Below are 15754 nucleotides of genomic sequence, written 5' to 3'. Positions count from 1 at the left end.
ATGAAAGGAAGGGTTATACCATCATTCTACTAGTGGTAGCCAATCTATCATTGAGAGTGCTTATTTAAAGTGAAACAACATAGATTCCCTTCCAAAAATCAGGAAAAAAATTGCAAAAATCTAAGAAATATCCACTTCCTAAATCAAGTTGATAGAAACCCTAATTCAGCAATAAATCAATTAATTCTTCTCCAATTTCTCTAAAATTTGGATTGTAAAAGCTTCAATATTTCCTTGAAAAACCCTCCAAAATCTAAGAGATATACAATTCCCAAAATGACCTCCAAAATTGAAAAAAATGCCTTACCTAACAATGTCAATATCATGCTCTAAGAACACTTGTAATGAAATAACTTGCACAAAAGAGAAAGATAATATGAAATATTTTGCAAATACTTGATAATTGTTGAGAATAACAAACCACTTCAAGGAGGAAAACCTTCAAATATCTTCAATAAGAACACAATTCACAATCCGATGATCAAATAAGAGTCACTCCCTCATATATATACCCTACTTATGCCTAGGATATTGCCTAGGCCGACTTTGATAACCAGGGATAACCCATAGGTCAGCCTAACTAACAATATAATAATGATAATACGAATTTATAAAGAATTAAAGTGGCCACAAGCCAACTACCCATAACCCTATATATACTCTAAGATTAAGGGCGTAGCACACACATTGTTGGATATGTGTTGCACACTTTGCATATGTTTACATCCCTTATAAACTATACACTCATCCACAATTAATGCAACCCTTTTTCAAGGTGCTATTTTGGCCGACGGTTTTATCCCCATTCTATTGTAATACCACTTAATGGTTTTCTATAGTGATGTACCTATAAATAATTGGACATGAATTAGGACTAAACACATGGATTAGGTTAAGCACATTCTAAAAATGCTTTATTGTATTGTAAATGGTTGAGTTCATAGACTTCATACAATGAGTGTTGTTTTTGAAAGGCTTTTCTTGAAACCAAAAACCATGAGAAGCCTCCTCTATCATTCATCTTTCAAAAACCTCGCACTAATCTGATTTCATGTTACATCCCAACAAGCTGGACTCCAAGATAATACTAAGTTACTAACCATTAATGAAAAGATAGTGGCTTATAAGTTCTTTAGTTGATTAAAGGACTTCTAAGCACTCTCAGACTTTTGAATGGCTGAAAGACCGTAGGTCAATTTTGATACAGTACTGATGTTTCTTTGTGATTTGAAGGACTTAAAATGCCATAGATCAAGATTAATCCAACAGCTCTCGTGTCACATAGCAGACATAAGGTACCTAAAGCTTCCCTTAGCTTTTAAAGGCATGAAAGGCCATTGATCTGAATTGAATGAACAGATCTTGAACCATTTTCAGAAGAAAGGAGCCCAAAAATGATATGCTCTATTAAACCTTCAAAATGCTCCTCCGTCATTGACCTTGTTGAATAAATAGACTGCTATACAAGTATCTGTTTGTCTTCCAGGGATGCTCCTGCAGTAAATGCACTACCATAAACATTGATAAGGTCAAAAATGTTTTATTGTATGAACTATGAAGTATATCTCAACATTGTAAACTTAAATATCAATATTCTATGTTAGAAATGAATAAGAAAAATGTTCAACCTTGTTCCATGCATTGACATAAACCTCAGATTCACCTAGCAACTTCTTGAAAAACTAAAACTTCTTTGAATGAAGCTACTTCGGGCCTAAGTAATCACTGAGCAAAAAGAGAAGTGGATTGTTCACTGTCCCGATGTTGCTGTTGAATCCTCTTGTTACATCCACCACTGTTGCTCTTCCAGATTGCAAAGAAGACATCAATGATGTGTTCACTGTTAAAGTATGCCCTAACCCTTTCTGTACATACTCTGTATGTGGCATGTTTACTTCACTTAGTTCATTTTCTATCAGTGTAGGTCAGTGGAATGCAGTGTCTCAACAACTTGGACTTTGAACTTTGTCAAGGTTACTATTTAATCAATTTGTACATTGAGGGCATATCAGGGTTCTTCTCTTTCCTTACTGCCAGAAAATTGTAATGAATCCAGCTATGCATTGTGCATGTGAACCAAGTATTTTCTTTGATTTGGCACGATAAGGGCAGATTTTGTCTCAGCTAATAAATAGGATGGCCAATTATATGCATCCCTGTTATAGATCCTTTCCAGGTATAAGCCAAATGCCAGAAAAGTATTTCTCAATAGTTTCTTCTTTTTCCTATATCCACTAGCCATTTGTACCAAAATTCTTGTTTCATCTAAGGCATTTAATTTGGTAACCCTTTCCATTAAACTGTCTCCGGCTCCAATTTCCAATGGCACTAGGAGGCTTGGGACTTGAAGTATTTGGAAGGGAATAAAATATGTAATTGCATTCAATGTACTGACTCTAGTGAGGATGCCCATAATGTTTCAGGTATTTTTAGGCACATCTTATTTTCTTTTCCATGTGTTTCATGGTTTCTTGCCATAATCAACTTGTATGTTGCTATTGCCTATACATTTTCTCTGAGGCAATATGTGGAGGACTTATCACATTTAATCTTCAAGTTGGTTAGCATTTGTTTTCTTTTTACATCATTCAGAACACATATATCCTTGTAAATTTTTAAGGCCAGCGACCATCCAAACATTATGATAGCATCTTCATTTATTAAACAGGTAGTGCCTTTAGCTGAGATATATCATTTAAGCCCATTACATCTACCCTCTTCATTTAATTTCTAGCTATTAAAAAGTATTGACATTCTCCTTTCTCAACAGATGTTGAATGATTCTATGAAGTTTAATTCCAATATTTCAACTAACTCCTGGGGTCCTACAAATTACAAGCATTTAAACTTGTCAGCGTACCCATTGATAACTTGGATAGCTTGATGCTTGATATTGACGGGTAGATTTTACAGCTTGTTGTAAGGAAGAGCTAAGTTGTGCATTTGGCATAAAGAGCATGGGTTATTTGCATTTTGGGGGGTTCTATAGGTGTGGCCACAATATGGTGATATTTTCCTTTACCAATGCAAATACATGGTGGTGGGCATATAAAATGTAGTACAGTGTAATGTCCCCATTTTGAAACAGGATTTAATAATAAATACTAATAATAAAATTAAAATATAAAAGAATAAAAATTAAAATATAAAAATAAAATAATTAAAATTTAATTAAGTTTTATGAATAGTTAAAAAGCATGAAATGAAAAGTTGTGACTCCCTCAAACATGAGATATAAAAGGGAGAAGAGGACCTCATTTGAGAGGGGAATATGGGGATCAGAAGTGCAGATCTGATTTAAATAAGAAGTACAGATCTGATTGTGAAAGTTTGTGTCCCTTTCAAAGGGCAGAATTAATGAAGAGTTGCACTCCTTCAAAGGGTGCTAATAGTGAAAGAATATATCTCTTGCCAAAGGGCATATATGATGAAGAGGTGTGACCTCTTCCTCATATTGAGAGATAAAAAAAAGGAAAGGGAATCAAAGCAGAACAGAACTGATCAAAAAAAGGAAAGGGAATCAAAGCAGAACAGAACTGATCACCATCGATCAGATCAGAACAAAACTATTATTAAGTTACAGGCAGTAACATCCTTGTTCTTGGTGTCAACATTAATTCATTAATATTATAGAAAAATACGGGGAAAAGGACCGGTGCTATCAGAGAAAAAGACAGGCATCATGGACGTGATTGGCACACACAGCCAGGTAAGTAGTGAATACATTTTCCTACTAATGTTTATACATACAACTCGGTTATAACAGAATCGATGTTCTATAACATAGAAACACAAAACAGTCTGCATCAATCATTCAATAATAGTAATAAGGGAAATCTATAACATTGTTCTGCATTAAAATGATATCACCTGCATCATACAACAAATATGGTCATTGGTGAATAAAGGATAACACTGCTGGCATATTTCTATATATTGGTCCATGTACACAATAATCTGAGTACTGTAACTTAATTTATAAATTCTAAACACTATAAATCAATTTATGCTGATTATAATCTAATACTGCAAAGATAGGGGTTTTAAGACACCCGATTGTATATGGAAAGATAGGGGGAACAGTTTAATAAGACACCCTGTCGCATATGATATGATAGGGGGAATGGTTTGATAAGACACCCTATCTGGTTTAATTTGATAGGGGGAACAGTTGATTAAGACACCCTATCCAGTTTGATTTAATAGAGGGAACGGTTGAGTAAGACACCCTATCCGGTTGGACTTGATAAGGAGGAACGGTTGATCAAGACACCCTGTCAAGCATCCCTAACTGTGCTGGAGGCTTCATTAGTAACCAAGTAGCAGTGTGAACAATTAATAAATCATGGTTCATGTTTCTAACTTCTGTATTAACAATTATTTATAATCAAATGTGTGCTTACTTTATTCTCTATTTATTTTATACATCAATCATTTCTTTACTTGGTTATAGTTGTTGTTATGATTACTTATTTATGTAGCATGATTTGTAGAATGTTTCCTAACTTTGTTTTGCAGGTCTTTATTCCTAAAGAGATAAAGGTACTTTCCCTCTAACCCTCTTCCTATTGGTTAAAAACCATATCCAAGGTAAATCTAGGGCAAAACTAAGGTCTCTTACAAAGGGGACATTACATGCAGGTTGTCACTAACAATGCAGTGGCCTACATGGCAGCTAAAAAGAATGCTTCAAGAGAGACATTCACCACTCTTTTAGACTCTTTACACGACCCATTCTCTTAAACTTCTTTTGGAGGGCATAGACAAAATTGATGGAAGAGACTGATTATAGAAAATCCAAGGAGCATCACAAAATATATTTATAATCACCCTTAGTTCTCTACTTGATGAGAGATCACACCAAGAGGAAGAAGCTGGTGTGACAAGGAGTCAAAAGGTTTGCAACAACTTTCTAATGTAGCAAAACATTTGTAGTTCATTGACATATTTGAAATAGATGTTTGTGAGTCAAATATGGCTACACTCAATGTAATGTCCCCAACTAGGGATTACCTGAATTTCGTCCTAAATTAGTAATTCCATAATATAGTTTATCATTTTTTCAAATTATGAGAGTGACTTAATCTATTCATTGAATAAACTTACGAATTGACGATTAAATAGATGGATTAATAGCACCTATATTGCAAAGAATGATAAACATGTCTTTCTACCTATAACCAATCATAGTTTAGTTTGGTAGGAAAGCCTTGAGAGGGTGCCTATAAACTGCTCAACCCAACTAAGCCCAAGAGCACGCAGCGTCCCACTATGACAACTCACCTCTTGGCCCACAAGAGGCAAGAACGTCCCACTATGACAATTCCATCCCTTGGGGTGGCCTACTTAGCTTGGCAGAACCGGTAAACTGCAATTCCCTGACATACTTCCTCCATTCATTTCTTTGATTGATTACGAGATAAGACAAGCATATATAAATAATCTAAGAAAATATAATCAAGTATATATATATGTATATCAAGCCAATATAAATCTTGATAACATCATTATCATATATAAATCTATTATCCTTATTCTAATTTGAATATATATATATATATATATATATATATATATATATATATATAATTATATTACCAATATATTTGGTAATTACCTACCATATAAATTATTAACACCACTTCTACCTATTGTGGCTGTAAAGTAGACAGATCTGTGTCAGATCTAGTCTGCCACAGTAATGAAATTAAATATGTTTGTCATCTTATAGCAGTCTATATTAATAGTATTATTAAATTCTGCATAATAACATTACCAAGCTTCATATATTAAGCATACGTATTAAGCACATCCCATGCATACCACCAAGAACACAAATGTTACTGCCTGTAACTTGATAACAATTATGATCTGATCTGATCAATGGTGATGTCACTAGATGCTTTTGATTCCTTCCCTTTATATCTCTCAATTTGAGGGAGAGGTCACACCTCTTCATCATGCATGCCCTTTGGCAAGAGACATACCCTTTCAACATTAGCACCCTTTGAAAGAGTGCAACTCTTCATTATTTCTAATCAGATCTGCACTTATTATTTAAATTAGATCTGCACTTCTCATTTCCAAATTATACCCCACTCTCAAATGAGGTTTTCTTCTCCCTTTTATATCTCATTGTTGAGGGAGTCACAACTTTTCCTTTCATGTCTTTTGACTTTTCATTAACTTAATTAATTTTTAATTAATCATATTTAATTATATTATTTTATATTTTAATTTAATTTTTAATGTTTTAATTTTATTATTAAATTCTATTTCAAAGTGGGGACATTACAAGAGACAAAATTAATGGAAGAGACTGATTATAGAAAATCCAAGGAGCATCACAAAACATATTTATAATCACCCTTAGTTCTCTACTTGATGAGAGATCACACCAAGAGGAAGAAGCTGGTGTGACAAGGAGTCACAAGGTTTGCAACAACTTTCTAATGTAGCAAAACATTTGTAGTTCATTGACATATTTGAAATAGATGTTTGTGAGTCAAATATGGCTACACTCAACACATTCAAAGAAGGCTAATGGACAAAGAATCATGCAAACAATGTTTGTTAATGTCTTTGTGAAGAAACTAGCAGAGATTGTCAAGATAACTTTGAACTTCAATTTAAATTTCAAATTATATCCTTTAATTTCAATTTTAAAAAGCATTTACTTAAATTTGTTTATACTTCGTAAGAGTCGAAGCCTTTGGTGAGGATTTTGTGCTTGGAATATGGGGAGCAAAACTCAATGGGAAACATTTATAAGGCCATGGACAGAACCAAAAAGACCATCCAAAACTATCACAAGGGAGAAAGAAACAGATTTGATTCCTTTTGGGAGCTCATTGATTGGAGGTGGAACGATCACATCCACCAACCTGTTGTAAAGACTAAATTTCCATAAAAAGGTAAAATGCAAAACTACTCATTGATTTTCCAAAGATTACATAAATCTATTGATAAGATACATCAGAGTCGTTAAATTACAAATTTTGGTATCAGAGCATTCCCAACCATAGTAAATGATAAAATCTCCTCATTCAATTCATCCTGTGAGATTACATTTCCTTGAGGCATTCTAGCAAACAATTGCGTACCTCATTTTGAGCTTCCACATTTTGGAAGTGCGAGTCAATTCAAACATCTCCAGTGATATTATTCATTGTCAATTGGGTGTATGTCTATAGCAATTCCAACCTTATTTTTTGGCAAAACCCACCTTCCATTATGCTGGATGCGTGTCCTCCCTCTATTTGAATGCTCCCATTTTGGCATAGGCAAGAGAATAAAATCAAAATGAAAGTAACTGAAATTTAAACCTACCATTTGTCCAGTATTGTTTGCATGTCGTGGAAATCTGCTTACACTCTAGAATTTTAATGCTCACACTTTGTATTTTGACTATGACATTTTATTTTGTGTGTTGGTAGGAGAGATGATGTTGCATGCAATCTCTCATGATTTTCTTTATGTTATTTATTTTGTTTGTAAATGCAATTATTCATTACTAAATATCAAAATTAAGATTTGCAGTAAAACATTGTGCTATTGTTGTAGATATGTTTTCCATACCTATCTTTGCAAATTACGTGGGAGTTCGATAAATATTACAGTAGAGTCGAACTTAAAATCTTTGTTTCATATTATAGGATGAACATTAGTTGAATATGTTCTCTTATTAATTGATGGATCTATGATAGAAGGTAAATAATGGTTTTGTGGGGGAAATTATCAGGAGGACTAGTTAGATGGTTAGTAGATCTTGATATTGGTTGTGTAGGGTATAATATGACTCATGATCCTATTGTATTATATATGATATGATGGATTATATTTGTAACTAAACAATACTAATTAAAGCACATAGTATGACTAGTGAAGAAAATTGAGATAAGAGTGATTATATCTACGTATTTATACAACAATAAGTGGGTACGAAAGACTATTTTATGTAGTGATTTAAGAGGTCTACATAGTCTTATCTTGTCATGAAGAATAATAAAATAAGAGTTTTATTTAATTCTTTTATTTTAGAATATGGGATCACTTAACCTTATGAGATGAAATGAGTCCAGTAAGGAAAGATTATGGTTGGAAATAGTTTTCAATGTATATTTATTAGAAACCGCAAGTAGGCAAAAGTATCTATGATTACCAATTATTGTGAGGAGGTTCATTATAACTTCTAGATAATGGCTTCTAACTTGGAATAACCCTTATAAATCTCTTAGTGGAATTATACTACGAGAATGTGATATGGGCGAAATGATGTTCAAATCTATAGTTGAATAGTGTTTTATAGTAAGCTTTATGCATCTCTTAAATGATCACTGATAAATTATTGAGTATACCCTTTCATGCAATTAAGAGTAAATCAATAATGAATCTTATTGACATCATCTTAATCGATAGATTGATGCTCATCTACGCCTTGAAGGCTTTTCATGTTTTTGCTCATTTACAATAGTGATAATCTTGTACTCGAAGTGGACTTCAAATGTGTAATTAAATAATTGTCAAATATGGGTGAATGTGCATTTACTTATATGAGTAATTTCTTCTTGACATTGTCGACATGTATATCAGTTAGTATTAATATGTTCTATATAGTTACCTAACGTTTGAAGGTATCTAGATAGATACAAAATGTTGTGTTCCTGTGAGTAGATTTTTGAAAATGCATAGATTGATGCACTTCTTAGCACTTGTGTGTCTTTGTGTGTACATGTATGCTCTATGTGCACTTGTATACTCTTGTATTCCTCTATATGCACATGTATTTATTGTGAGTTTTTGATTTGCAATGTGTGTTTTCAATATGTATTATGTGTGTAATGGACGAGTGCCAAATATGTAACAACAGGGGAGGGTAAATCTCGACACCTGATTTACCTGCCGATAGTCAGCATAAATCTTTGGCCAAAGTGTTTAATCAATATGATGTATGTTGATTTCTTTTTGTACCTCCTGTCGTATCATGGAAATAGGACTGCATGGTCATAGGTGATATGCGTGTTTTTTATTTTCATGCTGCACTGAGATTCCATCCCTTGCCAGTTTCGAGTCGCTAGACAACCTTGTGCAAGGTTGGCAGTTCTTCATGTTAAGAAGAACTCCGGGGAAGCGTAAATGCTTCGCAGTTGGGTGGTAAAGCGCTCTGGCAGTGTTCTTGCCCATGTTGTGATCATGGGAGATAGATGATGGGAGTCCCTATCAGGAAGGTTATCAGTTATGTTTTATATGTTCATTGTAGATCGACCTTATGGTCTTTTGTAACTAAAATAACTTCCTTATGTTTTTGCCAATCTCTTGGCTTAAGTAATTAAACAATGTGTCGAGTTATAACATTATGTAACTACTTTTTTGTATATTGAGCATAATGGATTTATTGAGAAAATGTTTTCTTAATTATGTGTTATTATGTGTAAAATTGTTTTAGTTATGCAAATTTAATATTTTGATCATATGGAGGTCTCTACACCTCTTCATGCAATGGGATACTACATCAACCTCAAGTTTTTCTTCCTTGATAGCTTCACAAATGCTAATGGGGGTTTATGGAGAGCCTCTCAACATAATGATACCCAATATTGAGATGGGAGGCCAAATTATTTTAGAATTGCAAAATTAAAAGCAAGCTAGGGGAGGCTCTTTTCTTTGCCACTAGCTATCTAAGGGATATCCACCCAAACACTAGGTAACAAAAATTAGAGTCCATATTTTATATCTTACAAGTTAAAAATTACATTTGTTGATAAACAATCGTTTACTGACAAACTTCTTAATTGCAGAATCTTGGCAAAAAGATTGGGATGGAACTACTCCAACACTTCAAAAACTAGCCCTTTGAATTTTGTCTCAACCTTGTAACACTTTTGACTGTAAGAGCAACTAAAGTTTATTTGAAACCCATTTACAAAAAAAGGCACAATAGCTTGATTCAACATTTGCCTCAATGACCTAGTTTTTAGGCAATACAACCTTCAGCTTCACACAAGAAACTTGGAGGGCAAGTCATAGGAGCTTATTCATCGACGAGATCACTCCTTATAGTGACTAGGCTATGCAAGATGAGGAATCCTTGTTTATAGAGAATGAAATTGTTGATTTTGAGAAGTAGGCTATGGAGGATGTAGATGCAACAAAAATAGATTGGATTGGCTGGTATCAATGTAGAAAATATTGAAAATGAAGCAGAGTCACTACCATTTAGTAGCAAGGTGGAGCCACATGCACAACCTTCTAGGCTAAGTGAAGAGTCACAGCCAAGTGCAAGGACTACACCCTCTCCCCATATTTTCATTAGAACAAGGATGAGGAAATTGTAAAATCTTGTGATTTGTAAATTGGCTAGACATGCAATTTATGATAATAATTTTCAAAGGCAATCATCATAATTCATAGTAGTTATCAACTAGCTATTGTATTAGCATGATGCAATTTTGTACTCTATTTGTATTCAAATTTAATATAAAACATTTCGCCAACATTTTATACTCATTTGATACACTTTGTGACTGAATTTTGAATAAGTTTGTATTTTTAAAGAAATGTAAGTAATTTTATAAGCTGCCAAGTTTTGTCAGGTTTTTGCCAAGTTGGAAATTTTTGGTTTATCAAGTCAGAGTATGTAAGCTTTGCAAAATACTATTCCTCGACTTAGTTCTCTCAAATATGTACATGTGTTGACATGAGCTAATATGTCCCACAAGGATATCTTTTTCTGACACCAACCAAAGCAGCCATGATCAGAAACGTGAAGATTGCATAGGAATACATATTAAAGCAGTGTTCCACGGCCGTTGGGGATGGGGAGACGGGGAGACGGGGGGACGTGGGGATGGGCTTCAGGGACGTGGGGACAAAGGGAAAAAGTTTGGGGGACGGGGACTTGAGCCTGGGGGGGCGAAACGTGTTTCCGTGGAACACTGTATTAAAGTGAAACAACACCTCTTATATTCAAAACATGATAGTTCTAAATGCAAACTATCGTAATTTTTTAAACATGCATGATTTTGTTTTTACTCTGAATAGCACGCAATACTTAAATGAAGGCTTGGCTACATTCCTTACAAAACTCAGAGATCCTTTGTGTCATATTAAATGTGTGTGCAAATGCACATCTCTTTATGTTAAATTGTGCATGACTGTGTCTTGTCAATTATAATCCAGTAACAAGATGAAGAGACTAATAGTAGTACTTGTATAAATTTCCTACCTACTGGATTCACTTGTTATAAAGCTGTCCCTTCACAAGCACATTTCCAACTGAGAACTATTTGCTAATGTGTTATGTGTAGTATTCTCCAAAGGTCAGATTTATTTTTTTGTGGTGAGTCTTTAAATATTGCTATTGTTAGTTCGAATTCGAATTTCTGTTAACTTGCCTTAAATCTTGATTTTTCTATTTTATAATGTTCTCATTGACATTAGTCTCAATTAGTACCCTGCTCTGACGTTCAATAACATCAAATTGAGCGAGGAATGTTTGAAAAAACCAATCTGTTCATCATTCATCTTCCCTCTCATTTTAGTTACCAGACAAGTTTTTATAATTCAACAAATTGAACAGTCGAGAAAGAATCTGTGAATTCTTTTAAGCAAACAATTACATTGCAGTAACCTTCAAATAAATCTGTTTATAACTGCAACATTCACTAAATCAAGGCTACAAGAAAGCAAAAACTAAATAAGTAATCATTCTCCAAATCAATGCAGAATGGTTGAATAAATTGTGTGCAAAAAAATGTGACTCAAAGGGGATTGAAATAACAAGGAAATCAACCCAAAATCACAAAACAAAACAACAATAGAGATTGAGTTAAAAGAGGTCAAACAAGCATATAGTTTAATGAAATCAAACAATATTAAACCTCCCATCGTGTAGATTTGCTCATGATAGTCAATTGGATGTGTGCTCACTCGAAAATCTAGAGCATAGCAACACTCAAATACAAAAGGAGTAAGAGATTGATAAAAATGGTTAAGGGATGGATAAATAGGTTGAGGGATGAAAAGAGATGGATGGTTGAGATTGGGGGAAGAAGATCCATGGTGGAGGATAGAGGACAGGAATTTGGTTACTTCAGGGGACAAGCCCATGTGCTTGTGTAAGAGGCCCATGTGCTTGATGTGATGGGAAGGAGTTGACTTCGCTTAATCAAATACTAAGTGTGTGCACATGCTTGGTGGAGTGGGTTAGGAGGAGATTAGGATTGGGATTAGGAGGCAAGTGTAAGAGTTGGAGGTCGTGACAGATGATGAGAGAATTAAATAAGTAGATTTATTTATTTAATTTATTTGGAAGAAGAGAACTAAAGATAGAGATAAATAATTAAAGGTAATTATTTATCTTAGGATAGGACTTAGGAAGATTAGAGAAAAATGTCAAATATTAATTAAATAATAGGATATTATTTAATCAATATAAACGAGGGGGAATTATATGAAATAAAGGTAAATTGACCAAATGACAATGTTCAGAAATGTTCTCAAAGCCATGCATTTTCAGAACAATTTATGCACCTGATTCTTCATGAGGAAACATAACGCGTTCAAACACGCTGAAATCCCCAATTTTTAGTTCTTCAGTTTCCACCTCATCCGGTCAAATCCAGCAACAGATCGCATAATAACATAGACAGAAACAGTTCGTGGCAAAATAAATTACCAAAGAATTTAAACAAAACCTGGAAAATAATCCTTAAGTAAACAGGATGTGATCTAGACACCAGAGTTTCGTCGTAAATAATTGGGAGTTTTAGAGCGTTCAAATCTTCAAGAGACATGTTACATGCTTAAATATATGAAAAACGTTGAATGTTGACTCTGGTAAACTGGTGGTGCATACCCAGGTAAACTACAACATCCAGCTTTACGAGAGGCAAATTCAATTTCAGCTGTGGCTTACCCAGACACATTACCACGCCCTATTTTATATGTGACATATCCAATTCTGAATGTCGTATACACCGAGTAAACTGACACATCTAATTTTGGAGGTAGCGTAGCCAAACTAACACATCGGATTTTGGGTGTGACATGCCCCAACAGAGATGCGAGTCCTAGATAAGTTTTTCAAAAACAGAAAACACATTGGTCGTGGCATCTAAATGGAAGGATTGCCCACAAACGAATTGTACCGATAAAAATAATATTATTTCCAGAATCGATATTGCAAAATTTATCCATATTAACAGCCTGTATAATAACAACATTAAATTGAATTTTACAGTTCCATAATGATATCTGAGGGCACTGGCCCTAATAACTCTAAATTCACAATGAGTTGAGAATACATGAAACATCAATCTGTAAATAGTTGAATCCGAAAAGAGAAAACTTACCATGTTGATGTGGTTTGCTACAAGAAAAACAAATCCCAGATCACGATGTGCACCAAAATTACTCTCGCGTATCTTTAGACTCCGCGTACCAGTAGTATTATTCGATCACAAATTAAACAGTTTTTAACTATTCCTCTGCAACATCCAACTTCGACCCACTTAATGAGGATTGACTATTTTGAATGTCTAACGGGGAAGAAATTAATGTGGGAGTCATTGTAACAAATATATTTATAATTCTGAATTATTTTTTATTTTAAAAATGTATTATTTTATTTATAGTTATGTAATATTAATGATAATACTCACTTTAATAAAATAGTATTAATAATTGATGCAATATAAATATTATATTAAACTAGCAATTGCACCTTGATGTGCAATGGGTGTGTGGAAGATGTATGGAAGGTCAATAAGGAAAAAATTGGTCTAATTTTTTGTATAAATTTGTGTAGTACATGAAATCAATTGGTAGGCTATTTAGAAATGATGTTTGTGCAACAAAGGTCTCAATGGAGAAGTGATAGCTTCAAATAAACTATGCATCCACTTATAAGGATCTAATCATAATTAAAGCAAAACCTGTGAACCAGGAATATAGTCAAGTTCCATTAGGACCAACAGGCTCGAGTTATGTTAGCAATAGCATGAGAGGGAGAGAGAGGTAGAGAGAGGGATAGAATGAGGGAGAGACAAAGGGGAGAAGGGAACGAGAGAGGGGTTAAGAGATATAGATAGGGGGAAAAAGACAGAGATATAGATAGAAATTGTGTGTGTGTGTGTGTGTGTGTGTGTGTGTGTGTGTGTGTGTGTGTGTGTGTGTGTGTGTGTGTGAGAGAGAGAGAGAGAGAGAGAGAGAGAGAGAGAGAGAGAGAGAGAGAGAGAGAGAGAGAGAATCTTGGAAAAGAAAAATAAATAGAGCGAGAAAGATATAGAATATAGATAGGAAGTGATATATATATATATATGGAGAGATATAGTGGTAGTGAGATAAAGAGATGAATAAATAGAGATAGAGGGATAGATAAAAGAAAGAATATGGAGGGATAGATATAGAGAGAAAAAGAGATATAGATATAGAGGTCTAAAAAGAGGGAGAAGGGGAGAGAGAGTGAGAGATATTGATGGATAGAGGGAGACATGTCTAGATATAGAGGGTGGGGAGGAAGATAGAGTGAGAGATGAAGGTAGAGTGAGAGAGGAAGAAGGAAAAAACAAATAGAGATATAGAGAGAGGTAGAGGAGAGTTAGAGAGAGGGGGGGGGGAGAGAGTGAGATAAACAAATAGACAAAAAGAGAGAACTAGAGATAGACAAATAGATATGGAAAGAGGGTGAGAGAAACAGTGGCAGATAAAAGGAGAGAGGGACCTAGATTGGAAGAGAGAGAGAGGGGGGGGGGGAATAGGGAGGGAATGAGGGAGGGAGAGATGAGGAGAGACAAATAAGAGGGAGAGAGATATGTAGAAGAGAGCAAGAGGAAGATTTCAATATATAGAGAGGGAGAGGGAGATATTTTGATAGAGGGTTCAATATTAAGAGATGGGGAGGGATAGGGAAAGAGATGGAGAGATAAGGAGGTAGAGGTAGAGAAAGATATGGATAGAAAGATACATAGAGAAAGAGGAGAGAGAGATTAATAGATGGAGAGAGGGAGAGGGAGTGATATAGATAGAGAGAAATACAGATAGACATAGAGGGGTAGGGAGAGAGATAGAGAGATGTGTATAGAAAGAGATAAATGAGTAAGAGGGAGATAGAGAGATGGAGATATAGAGATATTGTACAAGGGAGATGGAGAGAATAAGAGACGGATACAAGTGGAGATAATGATATATAGATAGAGATGGGGAGAGATAGAAATAGAGGGGGCAAGAGTGAGAGAGAAAGAAGGTCATAGAGACAAGTAATAGAGAGAAAGGTTTAGAGAGACAGAGAGAAACGGAGAGGGGGAAAGATAGAGATAGAGAGGGAGAGGGAGAAATGGGGAGTTTGTATATTTATGTGTTAGAGAGAGAGAGAGAGGATAAGTAGAGACACATAAAAAGAGGGAGTGATGCAAAGAGAGGTAGATAGGGGGGAATGTGCATAAAAAGAAAGGGAGGGAGGGATAGATAGGGATAGAAAGAAGAGGTGGAGTGATAGATATAACTTGGGAAAGATAGAGGGGGTGAGAGAGGGAGGAGATGGAAGGATAGAGGAAGAGGAGGAAGAGGGGGAGGGAGAAAGAGATGTAGAAAGAGGGAGACAATGAGTGAGGGGGAGATGAATATACAAAGAGAGGTGGAGAGGGATACATATAGAGAGAGAGAGTAGGAGAGATGAAGGGAGAGAAGTGTATAAGAAAAAGTTAAAAAGATGGAGATGGAGATGGAGATAGGGAGAGAGAAATAGGAATTTTGT

At 34.8% G+C, this 15754-nt stretch overlaps 1 protein-coding gene across 1 annotated transcript in view; it reads right to left on the bottom strand.

Annotated features, from left to right (window-relative positions):
• The window catches only part of LOC131029237 (caltractin), a 50455-nt gene extending 36902 nt beyond the window's left edge, over positions 1–13553 (bottom strand). The window contains exon 1 of the mRNA XM_057959658.2: positions 13353–13553. Coding sequence (XP_057815641.1) covers positions 13353–13355 — 3 coding nt within the window. The 5' untranslated portion in view covers positions 13356–13553. The remainder of the gene's footprint in view (positions 1–13352) is intronic.
• Positions 13554–15754: the final 2201 nt, after the last annotated feature.

This window comes from Cryptomeria japonica, chromosome 3 (genome assembly GCF_030272615.1).
Source record: "Cryptomeria japonica chromosome 3, Sugi_1.0, whole genome shotgun sequence".
NCBI lineage: Eukaryota > Viridiplantae > Streptophyta > Pinopsida > Cupressales > Cupressaceae > Cryptomeria > Cryptomeria japonica.
The sequence above is the reverse complement of the archived record's forward strand: the minus strand, read 5'-3'. Positions and strand labels throughout refer to the sequence as shown.